This window comes from Pan paniscus, chromosome 12 (assembly GCF_029289425.2).
Source record: "Pan paniscus chromosome 12, NHGRI_mPanPan1-v2.0_pri, whole genome shotgun sequence".
Taxonomy (NCBI): Eukaryota; Metazoa; Chordata; class Mammalia; order Primates; family Hominidae; genus Pan; species Pan paniscus.
The window spans coordinates 65,890,280-65,910,405 of NC_073261.2; the positions used below are offsets into that span (position 1 = coordinate 65,890,280).

General features: G+C 44.5%; 2 protein-coding genes across 15 annotated transcripts in view; one reads left to right on the plus strand and one right to left on the minus strand.

Annotated features, from left to right (window-relative positions):
- BCL11A (BCL11 transcription factor A) overlaps positions 1-20,126 on the plus strand; it is a 104,053-nt gene that overhangs the window by 77,797 nt on the left and 6,130 nt on the right. For 5 of the 14 annotated variants that reach the window (XM_034953199.3, XM_008956278.4, XM_008956281.4 and 2 more), the window contains 2 exons: positions 9,294-9,395; positions 15,985-18,007. In XM_034953199.3, coding sequence (XP_034809090.1) covers positions 9,294-9,395; positions 15,985-18,005 — 2,123 coding nt within the window. In that variant the 3' untranslated portion in view covers positions 18,006-18,007. The remainder of the gene's footprint in view (positions 1-9,293; positions 9,396-15,984; positions 18,008-20,126) is intronic. The other 9 variants (XM_057301303.2, XM_008956282.4, XM_057301305.1 and 6 more) reach the window with 3 other exon arrangements.
- LOC134728617 (uncharacterized) lies at positions 8,501-15,836 on the minus strand. Its single transcript, XM_063594602.1, has 2 exons — positions 11,014-15,836; positions 8,501-10,685 (listed from the first exon to the last, which is right to left on the minus strand). Exon 2 carries the CDS (start codon positions 10,678-10,680, stop codon positions 9,796-9,798), a length of 885 nt encoding a protein of 294 aa, XP_063450672.1. The 5' UTR covers positions 10,681-10,685; positions 11,014-15,836; the 3' UTR covers positions 8,501-9,795.

Here is a 20,126-nt window from a genome sequence, read left to right on the forward strand (position 1 = left end):
TCTCTACAAAAAATACAAAAATTAGCCAGGTGTGGTGGTGGCGCATGCCTGTGGTCCTAGCTACTTGAGAGCTGAGGCAGGAGGACTGCTTGAACTCGGGAGGCAGAGGTTGCAGTGAGCCAAGATTGCACCACTGCACTCCAGCCTGGGCAACAGAGTGAGACCATGTCTCAATTAAAAAAAAAAAAAAAAAGCTTTCCATAAAGGCCAGGACAGATGTGCTTCCTTAAGAAGGGCTAGAGTTGGAGGCCTTGCCCTCCTCTGGGCTTGTTGGCCTTGGGGGAGGCCTGACAGAGCCTTCCTGGGGCTGCCCGTTCTTCTGGCCCCTTCTCCGTGCACAGACCAGTCTTGGATGATAAGTCAGGAAAGCCCTCCACCTGGCCGGGCTGCAGTGTCGCTGGGGCTGCCCACACTTGCTGACCATGGCTCCCCACTCCCTTGTCTCTCACAGCACCACTGCCCCTGTTTCCACAGTGCCCACAAACAAAACATCAGGAGTCTCTTGGAAACACCATGTTTGGTTCTTTCTTTCTTTCTTTCTTTTACTCTAAGTTCTGGGATACATGTGCAGAATGTGCAGGTTTGTTACATAAGTATACATGTACCATGGTGGTTTGCTGCACCTATCAACCCGTCATCTACATTAGGTATTTCTCCTAATGCTATCCCTCCCCTTGCCCCTCCACCCATGTTTGGTTTTCTTTAGCTTATTCTAGTATTTTCTCAAGACCGATCGAAATGATAATATAGAGGCATAAAGCACATTTGTTGTGAGTTGATGCAGATAAAAAGGCTTGGGGTGGTCTTCAGAGTAATTTGGGAGTTGTGTGTTCTGCTGGCTTTGATAGACAAGCCCTTCTCTGCCCTGGCAGGTGTTATCAGAATCAAACGTTTGCAAATGATCATTTTCATCGCATCCATCTTCACAGCCCCATGCCTCTTCCTGAACGCTCAGTTGAAAATGCGTATTTCACCTTCCTCAGGTATCTAATACTTAACCTGGGAGAAACGCAAGTGTGGTTTGCAAGGCTTTCCAGGTGTCCAAATGATGATTTCCCATCCTTTTCTTCATTTCTCGAGTGGGGCAGGGAGGCATCGGGGTGTTTGTGATACGTTTGTGTGAAGCTGGACAATTCAGGTGACAGAAATATGTTCAGGGCAGTGTCTTTTATCATCCCTTCTAACTACAAAGGCATGGATTGCAGTTGAGCCCCACTTTCAGAAGGCCCAATACACACAAAAATCTCATTAATGGAAACTGATAAATTAGAGAGTGATTTTTCACATTACAGAAAGATTGTTAACTTTTCAAAAGGTTTCACCACAGGGTTTCTTTAAATAGTGAGCTCCCCCACTGAATTTAAAGTGTTTGTTTACAGATCATTAACTACTTGACAGAGAGGATATTGGGGGTTGGGGGAAGGAAGACACACTTAAAAGGTAAAATGTTAGAAGCCCTGCCAATTTTCAGTGAGCCTGGAAGGGTGACGAAACATCTCTGAAATTATGTTGGTTAGCAAATATGATTTATTTTACAGAAATTCATTTTACACATGGCTTTCCAAGAACCCTCCATGCTGATGGGGTGTGGTGGGAGGTCAAGGACCACAGGGTGCTGGGCTTTGCTGTCCTGGTTTGTGGTGGCTGGGGAGAGGACTCCCTTTTCTTAGAGTCCTGTGTGTGCCTTTGTGAGCAATGGGTGCCAGGCTCTGGCATGAGGCCGAGCTTTGCTACTGGACTTCTGGCATGAGCCACTGAGACCTTTTCCCTTGACATTTAGCCTGGGTTTGGGGAAGCTTCTTCCTGGTTCTCTGACCTTCAGTCTCATTGGCTCAGGACGCACCTAGGTTTCCTCCTTGAAGCTCAGACAGGTAAACTTTGCAAGACTGTGTCCCAGGAGGTTGAAATCCATCATCAGGCTCACTCTCTAAGCCTAAGGATTAGCCTGGGGACCGAGCCCAGCCCTGAACTCTCCTATAAGGCCCTCCTCATTCAGGTCAAGGTCATGAGGGGAACAGGTGTATCCTGGCCAGCTTCTAGCACAGCCTATAGTAGGTCTCTTGGTTGGTCCAAAGGAGGCCTGGACTGGCATGGGAGGCAGGAGAGAGAAGCCACCCCATCTAATCCAGTCTTCTCCTTTTAAAGATGGAAACACTTAGGGCCAGAAAGAAAGGATTTATTCAAAGTCACGAAACAGCTGGTGAGTGGCAGAGTTGGGGTTGCAGAACTTAGGTTCCTGACTTTCCTCTAGCAGTCTCTCCAGAGGAACAAGTCCCTGCTTCCTAAAGGAAGAAAAGAATCCGGGGAGTGGTGGCAGTGGGAATACATAGAGCAAGGGCATCTCTGAAAGTAGCTCCCAAAGAACCTGATAAATACCTCGGATAGAGGCAAGGCTACACCCCTCCCCCTGCCCCCACTACACACAAACAAGATCCTCAGCTGAGGACTCAGAGCAGGAGTAAGGGCACCTCTATCCTCCCCATGGCTTTGAAAAGAAGAAAGAGGGGAAATTTGGAGGGATGGTCAAGTTGATGATTGAAGAGACAAAGTACTGTAGGAAAATCTCAATGTTTCTTGCACAGTCATTTGTTGAAAATGTGTCAGCAAGTACAAGCCCATCTTAAACTGGCAATGAGACATCTGAAATAGATTATTTAAGCCAGGGAGGCAGTATTGCAAGGAAGAACATGGCTATCAACACTTGTTTGTCTGACTCAGAGGAATAAAACATAGTAAATTTTGCCTTAGCGGGCCACCCACATTCATTGGGGGAAGAAACAATTGAGGTGGGGGGAAAACAGAACAGATGAACCTTCATGGAGTTTCACAAGAGTCCACATGGTTGTGTCCCTTATTTTCAGAAAATGTGAAATTGGAAAATACGCACTTGTGAAAGCTGAAGATGTCACAGAAATCTTCAGAGGATTTATTTAGATGGTCGTATCCTCCGCTGTCAACTGGATGAATCAGTGTGCAATATTTTGATGTGAATGTAACCGCCTATTGGGCCCCATTTACTCTGTGCCCACCTTGGGCTTTGCTTCTCTCTGAGCATCTTTACCTGCTTTTTCTTTTTATCTAGGATATCCTTTCTCTTGGCTCTCCAGGTTTAACTCATAAGTTTTCCTCTTTCCCAAAGCCTCTCTCCCTCCCTTCCAAATGGAAGTAATTTCTCTTCTTTTGAATTTCCATAGCAGCTCATCTGTACCTCTCTCATGACACACTTTCTACATGGGGGCAGAGCAATTTCTGTGCAGGCCTTACCTTTTCTACTAAATGAAGCCTGCTGTGGGAGAAATCTGTGTCCGTGTTTTCTTTGTACTGCCCACAGCGGCTAGCCCATTGCTTTGGGCATTGTAGGCACTCGGTAAATATTTGTTGAATGAATGCATGAGAGGTTGAATGAATGCATGAGAGAATGAATGAATGGAATTTATCCTGGGAACACACATTTTGCATAGTGAGGTATGTGATTAAACAAACAAAAAAAAATTGTCCTAAGACAATTTGTCTTTTTATGCAGCTGCCCTCTCAGTCTCCTAGATAAGTTCCACCATTCTAAGGCAAAAGCTTAAAGTGTAATAAAAATTTATTTAATTCACGATCAAGTGAAAATACTTTGGGCCCAGAGCCAAAGAATATTATTGGAGTGAACTTTTTTTAACACCCTAAATTTAACCAGCTGGAATTCTTTTTTTAAGTACCATCCTATTCAACCTTTTGAAATGAAGGATTTGCCTTTTAGTGGGAAATCTGCATTTCAACACAAAGATGGAACACAATGTCTTTGGCTTAGTTGCTTTTCAGAAAAGCAAGATTTTTTTTTTTTGGAATTATATGCTTTGCTTATGTTAAAGACACAGCTTGCAGAAAAATTTTGTTTAGGCCTGACAGATTGGTGGCTGGCATTTTTATAGATAAAGGGGCACGCAAAATGTCATCTCTACTTCCTCCCTTTATTGAGAAAAAGCCTAGGAGGAGAACTCTTAAAAGGTGAAGTTAGTAACCTGTTGTTTGAGTAATCAAGGCTCTGAGAGGATAGCATTGATCAAAAAAGAGTTTTAAAATGAGTGATTGATGTTATTAAAGTCACTGGTGAAGTATCAAGGAATCTAAGGACCATGAGAGAGTTTCAGGGAAGAAATTCTATATTGTAGTGTCTATAATTATTGCTTTCTTTTGTTTTTGCAGAATACACTTTTTAAAGAACATCAGGATTTGGTAAAACCTTAGCCAGTAAAAAAGCAATGAAGGAAAAAAATGCACATGTAAATGCTCATTTCTAGAACAAAAGAGAGTGCAATTTTGACAATATCAGAAGGTTAATTAAGAAGTCTGTGAGTGATGATAAAGCTGGCACATTTTCATTACAGATTGACACAACTCAAGACACAGGCATAGCTAATGTTTGCTCTATAATACTCTGATAAGTCAGAGAATCTAAGTGAGAAGAACTGGTATCTATGGTAAACATAGGGTCAAGAGCTAGATGCGGCTGAATAGAAAGGACATTTACTTTGCAGTTAGGTAAAGAAGCCTCTAGCTCAGACTAGCTGCACTGTTGTTATTTGTGTGGCTTGAACCTAGTAATCGGATTCGGAACTGGAATGGGTTCCTTCAGGGTACTTTACAAACGTTCAGGATGTATTTTAAGTGTAGTCTAGAAGGTGGCTACATGGAAGAGCTGAGGGACTTGAGGATTATGGACTGCGAAAGGACTGTAGGTAGTCCTGTATTTTGGCCTGTCACCAATATAGAGACCCCTCCTCATCACAGTGTCATCCATTCTCTTTTTGAAGACCCAGGGTGAAAGAAAGGGGGTCACAGTGTCACGAGATAGCCCATTCCACGTGGGACAGCTCTACTGCTTTTGTGCCTGTCTCACTGAAAAAAAAAAACAGGGAAATTATCTAAAAACATATGTTTAGGAAATATACACACATTCACACACATACACAGACACATATGCACACACTCACATATACACACACATGAACACGCTAACACACATATGTGCATGCACATGCTAACACACATGCACAAGCACACACACATGCACACAGTCACAATATACACACATGCACATGCTCACAAACATATGCATGCACACGCTAACACACATATGTACACACAAATGCTTGCAAACACACACACACGTACATTTTAGTGAATAGCACACATCTATGTACTCCTGTGGAGAGTCCTGTGGTTTTAATACCTGTTAAAGTTGGGCTCCCAAAGCAGTCATTAAACGTGTTGGAATGATGCTTTTTGCTTAGCTATTTTGGGACATTTGGAAATCTGCAGTATTACCTGTTGATTAGTAGACAGTAATGTGGCTGTATTACACACCCAGTGATTAGTTTCAGAAACAAATAGCATGTTAATAGTCAAGGAATCTTTGAGATGTTCTTGAGGAAACCAAAAAACTTGATTTAATGACTTAAATTCCAGGAACATCCCACTGGGCTTAGAGCTCTTTGTCAAAAGTTGGTACCCAATATATGTAGAAATGCAAAGTGACCAAATGTATAACATTAAATCAAAGCCATTCCCAGTTTGCTGCATATTTTTTAATGAAACCTGAAAAATAAGAGTCACTATTTTTAAATTCAGCCATAAGGAAACTTTGCAACCTAATAATGTGTAAGGCATTTCTGAGGCCCCAAGTGGAAATACTGGGTCTAGAGAGACCTTTATGAAATAGAACAGGTTGAAACACCTTCCACCAGAAAAGTGTAAGACATTTGAAAAAAGATTGAGTCAGAAAAGGGAAATGTGTCCCATTTGAGAGACCAGAAAGGGAAACAAGAGTCCAGTTCCTGCTGTGTCCGTGCAGTTGCCACAGCTGCGTTCTCTGACATGTCGGCTTTTATGGAAGCAGTGAGGACACAATCTGTCTGGCACAAGCTGGTTTGGGTGTTGTCTCATGCTAAGAAGGCCCTGGACCTGATGGAGAGCCTGGACCTGTTCCCTGTCCTTATCAATGACAGACGGAGGGTGGAACCTGAATTTCCTAATGGAGGGATCCTTAGGGATTCCCTAAGCTTAATTTGTTTTTGACTGTTCCAGTCCTAAAGGAGGTGGGTCCTGGACAGGAGGGAAAACAGCCTCATGGCCCATGGGTCTCTGCCCAGGGAATTTCAAAGCTTCCAGCGTTCATACTTCCCTTACCCTAAGACAGCAGTGCTGATTCAGCTTGAGTGTGCATGAGAATCACCTGGAGAATTTATTCAACATAGACTGCTGCTTCCCCACCCTCAATTTCTGATTCAGTAAGTCTGAGGTGGTGCCCAAGAATTTGCATTTTGAACAAACTCCCAGGTGATGCTGATCGGGGGTGGGCCTGGGTCTGCGCTGTGAGAATCACTTGCCTAAGAGCACTAACAAAGAAAAAAAGAGGACATAACTAGATCACCCACTTCCTAGCCAGCAACCAGAGCCCATCTCTGGCTGGGGAGAATGAAAGCGAAGGTGGGAAAAGAAGAGGCCCTCAACCAGGGGCAGCTCCTTTTCCCCACCTTGGCCTGGGAAGGCAGAGCTGCTCCTCGAGTTTGACGCTCAGAAGCATTAATTGTGATACTTTACTTTGCCTAAGCCGTGATGAAATAATTGAAGGCATCATAGCAAGAAGTTAAGCCCTAGGGAGGCTATTAACAATTTAGCATTTCCAGTTCATGTGGGAATGTCGATTTTACTTACCAAAGAGAATATTATGGATGTGTTTAGTGGAAGAAGCAGCAGAATCAGCTGGGGTCCCCAGTTGGCTTTGCTTTGACCCTCTTCCTGAAGGAAGATAAATGCAAGGGTGAGTCTCACAAAGACAGTGTGCTTTTTTTCTGAAGTAAATAGCTTCTTAGGCTGATAGAAATGTTTTTAGCTGTCTAATTCTGCAGGGGAAGCAGAGGTAGAGGGTGAACACAGCAAAGGTGAGGCCAGGAGGCCCAGGCAGCAGAGCAGGCCTTGTTTTCCAATTGTGAGACCAAGTCAGTTCATTGGCACCTTTCGAAAGCCCCATGTAGCGCTGCTGGGCTGGACCCTCCCCCAAGACTGTTAAGTACTGCTTAATGGATCAGTAGAAACAGGACCTTCTTGTTGGGCAGTGAAGACCACGGCAGGAGCAGCAGGGGGGAAGAGACAAATTCCCAGGAAAGACCACTGGATCAGGAGTCAGGAGATTAATTCTAATCTTCACATTGTGGTTAATCATCAGTGTAGCCATGGGCAAGTCACTTAATTTCTCATGGCCTCAGTTTCCCCATCTGTAAAATGAAGGGACAGACTTGATGATAGCTAGGGTTTTTTACAACTTAGAAAACAAAAACAAAAACAAACTATGCTGCCAGATACTCAGATGAGACCTCACTTTGCCACACGGCCAGACACTGTAGAGATCTGGTCCTGCCGTCAGCTTGTTTAGGGCTAATGGGTTTGTAGACAAGTTTGCCAACAAGAGATTCATGCGAGGGGCTAGGCATGGATTAGGTTAGCAGTTCTCCCATTTCTTGCTGGAGGCCTGCTGAAGCACTTCAGGGTCTCTTCCCAGAGTAAGTGGCAGAGAATTTGAAATTCGATACTCCCCATACAAGGATCCAAGTACCTGTTGCTTTTATGCTGGGATCACAGAGATACCTGGGTTGCCTGTGTTTCCTAAGAAAAGGATGTCTGTTTTGGCAGCAAACTTAGTGAACGGCTGAGGCAAAAACAAGTGCAAAGATGGATTCTCAGATTTCTCATTGAAAAATACCATGACAAAATCTGTAGTAATTTTACACCACACTCTCAATTCACTTGACATAAACAGTCAAATGTAGACATACTTGTTTGTTAAGTCCGGTCTTCCTGCTTGTGTTGGTTCACTTTGTGGTGTTTATTTTGTTTTGGGTCAGAGAGGATGAAATGTCTCTGTAGATGTTCTCAGACTAGGTGGTGCTTCCACCAGGGCTTCCCTCTGCAGGCCTGGTAACAGCAGACCTATGCTGTCTGTGTAAGAGCCTTCTCAGCAGCACACCATCGTTACCCACCAGGCTCCTTGCGAAAGGAAATCTTGTCCCAACTGCCTTGGCTGTGCTTGGCAGTGTGCTCTATATAAGGAGAACAGGATGTATTTTACACTTGAGACCTGCTATCCTAGAGTACAACAACAACACTTCTAAGTGCTCTTAATATTAAGCTAATGGAAAACATACTGTTTGTTCACCATCAAAGTCTGTTTTTCTTGTCTCCCGCCCTCCCCAATCATCATGAACTCCAAACCTCTAGAACACACAGAGCGTCTCCTGCACCATCTATCCTCCAGTCTGTCTCAAGATGGACAGCTACATGGTTAGTTAGCTAGAGGAGGACTTGGAAAAGCTAGGCACTTACCACATAAACCATAAAATCCCCAGATTGCACAAACCAAATTTTCCTCTTCTCAAAAAAATCTCAGTGCTACAAATGTTTCATTGACTATTAGATTCATTTTATTAGTGTGAGAAGTCACTTGTCTTCACCAGAGTACAACAAAGTGCAGTAAAATGGTGAAGATGGGTCAGGGTTTCTGGGTGCTGGCATTATTGGAATGCTGGTTCTTTCCTTGTCATTTAATGGTCAAAGTTATTTGGACCCCAGAAGTCTAATCTTTATCTTCCATTGCTTTGTATTGTGAGAAGCCACATCTGTGTAAGGTTTCCAGTTGACAGGATTCTAGAGTATGGCCCAGCTCAGTCCAGAAATGCCCAGGTTTCCCCTATCACTGAAGGCGCTATCATAAATATAGCATGGGAAGAGGGGGGCAGAGGGACAGAGAAAGCAAAGTGGGACTCTGTCCCATAAAAAACGATTCACAAATCTACTCATTTCCTATCAGCATTTTGCTTTTTGCTTGGGTTTGTCTATAAAGTAAAGTTAATGTATGCATGTAAACCAGCCTTGCAGATAAAATCCCCCCATGTTTCCAGGCTACCCACAATATTACCAGTTTTCCCCTTGCTGTTTACACATCTTCTTTCCACAAGACAATAATCAAACAACAACAAATAAATAAGCAAATGAACCAAAGACCACCTCTCCCCTTTCCTAAAACAAACCCTTTCCCTTTTGTCAAAAAGACCGAAATTGAAAACAAAACAGAAACTCTGGGAAATAACTCACCACTCTTCTTTTGTTTCAGGCCTTGGGCCTGTTAACTATCTGCAAGGCTGTTGTAATGATGTTGTAATCTATTTTAATGGAATTGAAATGTGATATCCTGTGGTTTATGATGCACGTTGTTTGTAGCTGTAGTGCTTGATTTTGGGTTTCTTTCACAGATAAACTTCTGCACTGGAGGGGCCTCTCCTCCCCTCGTTCTGCACATGGAGCTCTAATCCCCACGCCTGGGATGAGTGCAGAATATGCACCGCAGGGTATTTGTAAGTTGAGCCTTATTTCTTCTACAAATGTCCATGTGTATAGAGATGAGAATTTCTGGAAATTGCCCTTACTTTTTAAGTACTGAAGGAGTTACTTCCAAAATAGATTGTCATATGTATTATTCCATTACTCACTTGGCAGCCGCTCCCCACTCCACTCAGCCCCAGAGGGACTTCTTCCCTCCCCTTTTTCTTTCCTCACTGGAGGCTGGGAGCTGATAGTAGCTCATCCCTGTGGGTCTTCTCCCCAGGGTCTTGTCTTGCTCCGTGGCTAGTGATTGAAGATGCCTGTGCCTCTGGAGCCCATTTTATTACTGGACATTCACTCCTGTGGTCTCATTTAGGACTTTGGGTATAGTCCATGGCACACATCTTTAGCCAAGGCCAGAATCAAAAGGAGTCAGTTTAGGGTTATTCCAGGGTTATTCCAATGCATATTCCTTATGTATTTACATGTGTATTTGAACATAGTATATGTTGTATATTCATGCCCACACATAATTTTGACTAATTTTTCTCCTGGTTTTAGAGAAAAATGCACATCATTGTAGTTAAAATGTGAAGGCTCTACTATCACCACCACCACCACCACCATCACCACCACCACCACAACCACCACTGCCACCATCACCACCACCACCACAACCACCACCATCACCACCACCATCACTACCACCACCATCACCACCAGTACCATCACCACCATCACCACCACCACCACCATTATCACTACCACCACCACCACCATCACCACCATCACCATCACCATCACCACAAGTACCATCACCACCAGCACCATCACTACCACCACCACCACCACCATTACCACCACCATCACTACCACCACCACCATCACCACCAGTACCATCACCACCATCACCACCACCACCACCACCACCATTATCACTACCACCACCACCACCATTATCACTACCACCACCACCATCACCACCACCACCATTACCACCACCATCACTACCACCACCACCAGTAGCATCACCACCATCACCATCACCATCACCACCAGTACCATCACCATCAACACCACCATCTCCACCACCACCATTACCGCCACCATCACTAACACCACCACCATCACCAGTACCATCACCACCACCATTATCACTACCACCACCATCACCACCAACACCACCATCACCACCACTACCACCACCACCACCACCACCATCATCACCACCATCACCACCACCACCATCACCACCACCACCACCATCACCATCACCACCACCATCACCACCACCATCACCATCACCACCACCACCATCACCACTACCACCACCACCACCACCACCATCACCACCAACACCACCACCACCACCACCATCACCACCATCACCACCAACACCACCATCACCACCACCATCACCATCACCATCACCACCACCACCATCACCACCACCACAACCACCACTGCCACCATCACCACCACCACCACAACCACCACCATCACCACCACCATCACTACCACCACCACCACCATCACCACCAGTACCATCACCACCATCACCACCACCACCATCACTACCACCACCACCACCACCACCATTACCACCACCATCACCACCACCACCACCATCACCACCAGTACCATCACCACCACCATCACCATCACCACCAGTACCATCACCACCAGTACCATCACCACCACCATCACCATCACCACCAGTACCATCACCACCAGTACCATCACCATCATCACCACCATCACCACCACCACCATTACCACCACCATCACTACCACCATCACCATCACCATCACCACCACCGCCATTACCGCCACCATCACTACCACCACCACCACCACCATCACTACCACCACCAACACCACCACCACCATCACCACCAACACCACCATCACCACCACCACCACCACCACCACCACCACCACCATCATCATCATCACCACCACCACCACCACCACCACCGCCACCACCATTTACTTGTTCAAGTGAGGTTTATAGTAGGGACCATTTTATGAAACTTAAATTTGTCCATTTATACAAATGTTTTCTGAAATATACTGTTTTAGAAAATAATACAGTTTGCTTCTCTGTGTAGGAACACATGGTATGAATCATGCATGGCTAAAAGGTTAGGGGGTGGGCAGTGATTCCACCCTAAACACAAAAAAGCAGGTTCAAGAAGAAAAGAAGTGTGACATCTAATTTTTATTTGAAAGTAAATGAAAAATAACCTGCTGTGGAAAGAAAAAAAAAAAGAAAAGGAAAAAGGTCATGGAGAGAGAATAACAAAGAGCAAGATGCCAGAGTTAAGGCTCTAAGGGGGACTGTTTTTAGATGGGAGGGAGATGACACTTACCCATCTTGTAAATGGTATCTGAAGAGCAGGGCATGCACCCTGAGACCAGATTCAAAGCCAGTTGTTTATTTTTGTTAACTCCTAGGTAATCCTAGGTAACAAAGAGTTATTGTGTGAATTTCATAAGCCCTCAGGTCCTGAGGGCTGGGTGGTTCAGGGGTTAAAAGCACCTCATCTGCTCCCTTCCCCCAAGCTGGGCCTAAGCCTGGGTTAGGTCACAGATTGCAGAAGGTTTAGGAGGTTGGGCTCACGGTTTCTAGTCCCTGCATGCTGGCTGGGTGGGGAGAGCTCTCCTGTTGCTGGGGGCATCTGGGGCCTGCATGGGGCTGTGGGAACGGAGCCACTTTTGGAGGGAAGGGATAGAAGGGAGTTGAGCAGTTGAGAGGAGGGTGGAGTTGAGAGGCCAAGGGCTGTTGCCAGGGAAACATAGTTCTCGGTCTTCAGCCTGGTCTTCCTGAGGGCTGGGAGTTTGATTTGACTGGTAGGAAAGTCTGAGCTTGATAGGGAACCCCTGTCCTCTCCCACCTTCCCACAAAGGGAGGGTACATAGTTTGCTGGTGCCCCTGCTGGCAGGACCAATTTAGGAGTGACCAGAACAAGGTATGTGGAAGTGGGTTGTGGGGGTCCAGAAAGCTCTAGAACAAACCTGATGCCCATTCCACTTGGCGGCATTAACCTGCTGCCCCTGGCTTCCAGAGCTCATAGCACTTCCCTGTGGCCACCCTGCTGTGTGCCAGTCACCCCTGCTCTTTAACTAGAGCCTCCTTTTGGCCTGGGTTAAGGCCTGGACTGGGACCTTCCTCTGGAAGCCGTTCGGGGTGTGTAATGTGGTTAGTCATTACCCTCAGTAATTAATCACCCCTGGTAGTAATGAAAACTCACATTCACATTCGACCTGATAGTTTACAGAGGGCTTTTATATACTTCTGTCATTTGAACCTCCCAACAATTCTTACAGGTACTGTTTTTATGCTCATTTTACAGATAGGAACTCTAAGACTCAGAGAAATCAAATGACTATCCCAGAGTTACAATCTAGTGAATAATAGAGCTAGGACTCCAGTCTCAGACCTCCTTGTTCTTCTGAATCTTGAGGCTTAGATCACATGACTTTTTCACATTGGTGACATACTAGAAACAGGGGTCATTCCTTCCCCTAAAGTAAAATGAAATAAAATAAAAGCCAGTAGGTGGGCTAATAGCTGATTTTAACCCTTTTGATGTCTCAAGTTCCTATGCTTAGGGGCCAGGTGTCAGTTTATTGCTCTAAATCAAAACAATCCCCGTAAATGCCCAATGAGGCTCTCAAATTGAGAAGTTGATTTTCATCAGAGTAAATGAAGAATATTATTATATTTTACACATCAATAAATCAATGTAGGCCTAATTTTGCCACGCAGGAAATCAATTCCAGTCTTTCTAAATCATCAAAGATGTTATGAACAAAGTAATTTCACAAATTATGGCAAGTAACACATTTATTGATGACTGCAGTTTAGGAATTTAGAATCTGTGAGCACTGTAATATAATATGGTACACCGGCATGAGCTGAGTGAAATACAGATTATATGGTGAAATTGTAATGCATCATTTGCTATTAGTGGACTGGTAATAATTACCAGTTTCAAAGCAGCTCTCTCCATGTAATCTTTAGTCTCAATCGTAACAGCCCTTCTCATTGACATTATGATTACACTAGCTGCCCTCATGATCTAGAATATCTAGTTGATGGGAATACTAAAGTGCGATAGTGAAAACTGTATGTTGTATGCTCATTATAAGATAAAATGCCATTTTCTCTGACCTGATGTATGAGAGAGAGGGGAGGATAACATCACAGTGTTAACATACTGTAGCATGATCACATAACTGGCTCTGAAAAAAAGTTTAGGATGCTCAGGGCAGCAAAATAAAATGGACTTTTCTCATTTAAGCCTTTTTGAAAGGATACAAATGAGATCCTTGATGTAGTGCTGTATGCTACAGATTTTGGCATTTATCAATGACTACAATTCATGGCACATGTGAAACCAGCACCACTAATTATGAGTCTAGTCCTGGATTTCAATCGATGTTTTATAAGGTAAAATATAATTTTAAGGCATTTGGAGTGATGAACGTGTTAAGGACTTGGATTATCAGACAAATCTTTTTACTTGCCCAACTCAGATCGTCAGGCTAAATAGGTATGATAGTCACCCAGAGATCTAGGGAGGACAAGGAGGAAGCCACAGAGGATCATGTAGTTGGAACCAGATAGTTTTTTTTCCAGCCTATTTGGGACCCAAGTTATTGTTCAACAACAACAAAAAATTTATAAAAATGTTCTCAATGAAGCTTTTTATTTCCCTTTGAAGAGAGGAGGCAAACAAAAATAGGCAGATAATGTGATACTAATGTCAGCGTTTTCTTTCAAAATCTTTCTGCCTTTTTTCCCCCTACCACATTAGACAAATGTTTGAAACCTAATTTTGGTATCTTACCATCTAATCTTGTTTAAGAGATTTACCCAGGAGTGAGATATATTGAGTGGGATTATAAATGCATTGTAAAGTAAATTACAAGGTCAGGGCAGGAGTCCATTATTTAGACAAGTGCTTGAGCGAGGCTGGCTTATTTTGGAATACCAGTGTTTGGGGGCTCCTGAGAAGACCCTGCCGGCTTTTCTTTCTGACTTGCTAAATGGAGGCATCATATAATTGATTAATTCCTCATTCTCACTCTTAACCTCCCTGGTAGATTTTTTTTTTTTTCCTTCTTAGAAAGTTACTGACAAATACTAGCTGTGGCCTTAAAGAACTCTTGCAGCCCTTCTTTTAAAAGAAGGAGAAAAGTTTGTTATTTCTCAGTTATATTTTAAGGCTTTTTTTTCAGAATCTCTGGGAAGTTTTGTTTTTCTCATCCTCGTCCTTTGGCTACCATTACTTCTGCCCTTTTTAATGTTGCAGTTGACTAGTAAACTGTTGGTTAGTTATTCCATATATATATATATTTAATGTAGCTATCTCCCCATATATATTTAATTTAGCCATCTCCCCAAATGAAATATTTTGTGAAGTCAAGCTGGCCCTTCTTTGCCAAAGTGGCATTTACCACTCTTGGGTTCTTTTCAGCAAGGGAAATAATGTGACTTAAGCAGGGCCCCTCTCCAGACGGCTTGGCTACTGGCCAGAGTTGACTAGCTGAACTGTATCTTTCTGTTTCTTTCTCAACTGAAGCTGAGTCCCAGCCGAGGGCGCAGGATGTTGTATAATTTGGTTCACGTTGTTAGCCTCTCAAAATAATGAGGAGGAGGATAGTGTAGCATTTCTCAGCCTGCTGCCTGTCATGGTGCTGGCTGTTTTAACTGTTCCTTAAACTAGGATGCTGTGTCTGCTTAAGTGGGCACCAGCCACTCCTCCTAACTTTTCCAGACTTGCATTTGTCTGACCGGGGGACAACTCCTAAAGATTGGATACAGCCTATCCGTTAAATCTGAATGAAGTTTTTCTTTCAGATTTTTTAAACATTCTTTGAGATAAAAATGGACGTCCCCATGGGGTGTTGTGGAACCAAAATTGGGACTCACTGATCCTCCCACAGTCTGGGGTGTGAGAATGTTGCTAGTCTTTTTTCCACGGAAGTATTTTATGAGTACCCTCTCATTTTAACAATATCAACAATTAGTGTGTTTCAGGCTAACGCTGAAAGCATCTTTAGGGCCATAGAACATTGTAGTGAGTTGACCTTCTTCCCCTTTTTTGATACCTCTATGAAATGTTTGCCTATTTAGAAAGATCACCTGCCACCCAGGGGGGAATAGAAAGCTGGGATTTAGGAAGCCAAAAGTTTCCTTGGGTCACCTTGTCCAAGTTTCTCACTTAACAAGGAGGAAACAGAGGCACATGGAGATGAGATGGCTTGCCCCAAACTACAGCTGATGGAACTGGAAAGTTTAGAAGACATTTGTTGAGGTGCCTAGAATGTAGGGACCTTCATCCTCAAGCCAGAACTGGTCAGGATTTTTCTGCTTTGGGGATTGGATATAAAATTTCTAGAACTGAGTTTAATGGCAGGAAGACCAATTGGACCAATATTTACTGGGTGCCCATGCTCAGACGTGCCAGGCACAGGGGGTAGGTCAGTGAGGGCTTAGGCCTTGGGGTTGAGGGGTGGGGGCAGGGAAGGCTGGAGGTGGAACATAAATAAGCAATTGCTGATGCCCGCCCAGTGATTAAACATTGATGTTGGTGTTGTATTATTTTGCAGGTAAAGATGAGCCCAGCAGCTACACATGTACAACTTGCAAACAGCCATTCACCAGTGCATGGTTTCTCTTGCAACACGCACAGAACACTCATGGATTAAGAATCTACTTAGAAAGCGAACACGGAAGTCCCCTGACCCCGCGGGTTGGTATCCCTTCAGGACTAGGTGCAGAATGTCCTTCCCAGCCACCTCTCCATGGGATTCATATTGCAGACAATAACCCCTTTAACCTGCTAAGAATACCAGGATCAGTATCGAGAGAGGCTTCCGGCCTGGCAGAAGGGCGCTTTCCACCCACTCCCCCCCTGTTTAGTCCACCACCGAGACATCACTTGGACCCCCACCGCATAGAGCGCCTGGGGGCGGAAGAGATGGCCCTGGCCACCCATCACCCGAGTGCCTTTGACAGGGTGCTGCGGTTGAATCCAATGGCTATGGAGCCTCCCGCCATGGATTTCTCTAGGAGACTTAGAGAGCTGGCAGGGAACACGTCTAGCCCACCGCTGTCCCCAGGCCGGCCCAGCCCTATGCAAAGGTTACTGCAACCATTCCAGCCAGGTAGCAAGCCGCCCTTCCTGGCGACGCCCCCCCTCCCTCCTCTGCAATCCGCCCCTCCTCCCTCCCAGCCCCCGGTCAAGTCCAAGTCATGCGAGTTCTGCGGCAAGACGTTCAAATTTCAGAGCAACCTGGTGGTGCACCGGCGCAGCCACACGGGCGAGAAGCCCTACAAGTGCAACCTGTGCGACCACGCGTGCACCCAGGCCAGCAAGCTGAAGCGCCACATGAAGACGCACATGCACAAATCGTCCCCCATGACGGTCAAGTCCGACGACGGTCTCTCCACCGCCAGCTCCCCGGAACCCGGCACCAGCGACTTGGTGGGCAGCGCCAGCAGCGCGCTCAAGTCCGTGGTGGCCAAGTTCAAGAGCGAGAACGACCCCAACCTGATCCCGGAGAACGGGGACGAGGAGGAAGAGGAGGACGACGAGGAAGAGGAAGAAGAGGAGGAAGAGGAGGAGGAGGAGCTGACGGAGAGCGAGAGGGTGGACTACGGCTTCGGGCTGAGCCTGGAGGCGGCGCGCCACCACGAGAACAGCTCGCGGGGCGCGGTCGTGGGCGTGGGTGACGAGAGCCGCGCCCTGCCCGACGTCATGCAGGGCATGGTGCTCAGCTCCATGCAGCACTTCAGCGAGGCCTTCCACCAGGTCCTGGGCGAGAAGCATAAGCGCGGCCACCTGGCCGAGGCCGAGGGCCACAGGGACACTTGCGACGAAGACTCGGTGGCCGGCGAGTCGGACCGCATAGACGATGGCACTGTTAATGGCCGCGGCTGCTCCCCGGGCGAGTCGGCCTCGGGGGGCCTGTCCAAAAAGCTGCTGCTGGGCAGCCCCAGCTCGCTGAGCCCCTTCTCTAAGCGCATCAAGCTCGAGAAGGAGTTCGACCTGCCCCCGGCCGCGATGCCCAACACGGAGAACGTGTACTCGCAGTGGCTCGCCGGCTACGCGGCCTCCAGGCAGCTCAAAGATCCCTTCCTTAGCTTCGGAGACTCCAGACAATCGCCTTTTGCCTCCTCGTCGGAGCACTCCTCGGAGAACGGGAGCTTGCGCTTCTCCACACCGCCCGGGGAGCTGGACGGAGGGATCTCGGGGCGCAGCGGCACGGGAAGTGGAGGGAGCACGCCCCATATTAGTGGTCCGGGCCCGGGCAGGCCCAGCTCAAAAGAGGGCAGACGCAGCGACACTTGTGAGTACTGTGGGAAAGTCTTCAAGAACTGTAGCAATCTCACTGTCCACAGGAGAAGCCACACGGGCGAAAGGCCTTATAAATGCGAGCTGTGCAACTATGCCTGTGCCCAGAGTAGCAAGCTCACCAGGCACATGAAAACGCATGGCCAGGTGGGGAAGGACGTTTACAAATGTGAAATTTGTAAGATGCCTTTTAGCGTGTACAGTACCCTGGAGAAACACATGAAAAAATGGCACAGTGATCGAGTGTTGAATAATGATATAAAAACTGAATAGAGGTATATTAATACCCCTCCCTCACTCCCACCTGACACCCCCTTTTTCACCACTCCCCTTCCCCATCGCCCTCCAGCCCCACTCCCTGTAGGATTTTTTTCTAGTCCCATGTGATTTAAACAAACAAACAAACAAACAAACAAACAGAAGTAACGAAGCTAAGAATATGAGAGTGCTTGTCACCAGCACACCTGTTTTTTTTCTTTTTCTTTTTCTTTTTTCTTTTTCCTTTTTTTTTTTCCTTTATGTTCTCACCGTTTGAATGCATGATCTGTATGGGGCAATACTATTGCATTTTACGCAAACTTTGAGCCTTTCTCTTGTGCAATAATTTACATGTTGTGTATGTTTTTTTTTAAACTTAGACAGCATGTATGGTATGTTATGGCTATTTTAAATTGTCCCTAATTCGTTGCTGAGCAAACATGTTGCTGTTTCCAGTTCCGTTCTGAGAGAAAAAGAGAGAGAGAGAGAAAAAGACCATGCTGCATACATTCTGTAATACATATCATGTACAGTTTTATTTTATAACGTGAGGAGGAAAAACAGTCTTTGGATTAACCCTCTATAGACAGAATAGATAGCACTGAAAAAAAATCTCTACGAGCTAAATGTCTGTCTCTAAAGGGTTAAATGTATCAATTGGAGAGGAAGAAAAAAAGGCCTTGAATTGACAAATTAAGAGAAAAACAGAACAAGTTTATTCTATCATTTGGTTTTAAAATATGAGTGCCTTGGATCTATTAAAACCACATCGATGGTTCTTTCTACTTGTTATAAACTTGTAGCTTAATTCAGCATTGGGTGAGGTAATAAACCTTAGGAACTAGCATATAATTCTATATTGTATTTCTCACAACAATGGCTACCTAAAAAGATGACCCATTATGTCCTAGTTAATCATCATTTTTCCTTTAGTTTAATTTTATAAACAAAACTGATTATACCAGTATAAAAGCTACTTTGCTCCTGGTGAGAGCTTAAAAGAAATGGGCTGTTTTGCCCAAAGTTTTATTTTTTTTAAACAATGATTAAATTGAATGTGTAATGTGCAAAAGCCCTGGAACGCAATTAAATACACTAGTAAGGAGTTCATTTTATGAAGATATTTGCTTTAATAATGTCTTTTTAAAAATTCTGGCACCAAAAGAAATAGATCCAGATCTACTTGGTTGTCAAGTGGACAATCAAATGATAAACTTTAAGACCTTGTATACCATATTGAAAGGAAGAGGCTGACAATAAGGTTTGACAGAGGGGAACAGAAGAAAATAATATGATTTATTAGCACAACGTGGTACTATTTGCCATTTAAAACTAGAACAGGTATATAAGCTAATATTGATACAATGATGATTAACTATGAATTCTTAAGACTTGCATTTAAATGTGACATTCTTAAAAAAAGAAGAGAAAGAATTTTAAGAGTAGCAGTATATATGTCTGTGCTCCCTAAAAGTTGTACTTCATTTCTTTTCCATACACTGTGTGCTATTTGTGTTAACATGGAAGAGGATTCATTGTTTTTATTTTTATTTTTTTAATTTTTTCTTTTTTATTAAGCTAGCATCTGCCCCAGTTGGTGTTCAAATAGCACTTGACTCTGCCTGTGATATCTGTATCTTTTCTCTAATCAGAGATACAGAGGTTGAGTATAAAATAAACCTGCTCAGATAGGACAATTAAGTGCACTGTACAATTTTCCCAGTTTACAGGTCTATACTTAAGGGAAAAGTTGCAAGAATGCTGAAAAAAAATTGAACACAATCTCATTGAGGAGCATTTTTTAAAAACTAAAAAAAAAAAACTTTGCCAGCCATTTACTTGACTATTGAGCTTACTTACTTGGACGCAACATTGCAAGCGCTGTGAATGGAAACAGAATACACTTAACATAGAAATGAATGATTGCTTTCGCTTCTACAGTGCAAGGATTTTTTTGTACAAAACTTTTTTAAATATAAATGTTAAGAAAAAATTTTTTTAAAAAACACTTCATTATGTTTAGGGGGGAACTGCATTTTAGGGTTCCATTGTCTTGGTGGTGTTACAAGACTTGTTATCCATTTAAAAATGGTAGTGGAAATTCTATGCCTTGGATACACACCGCTCTTCAGGTTG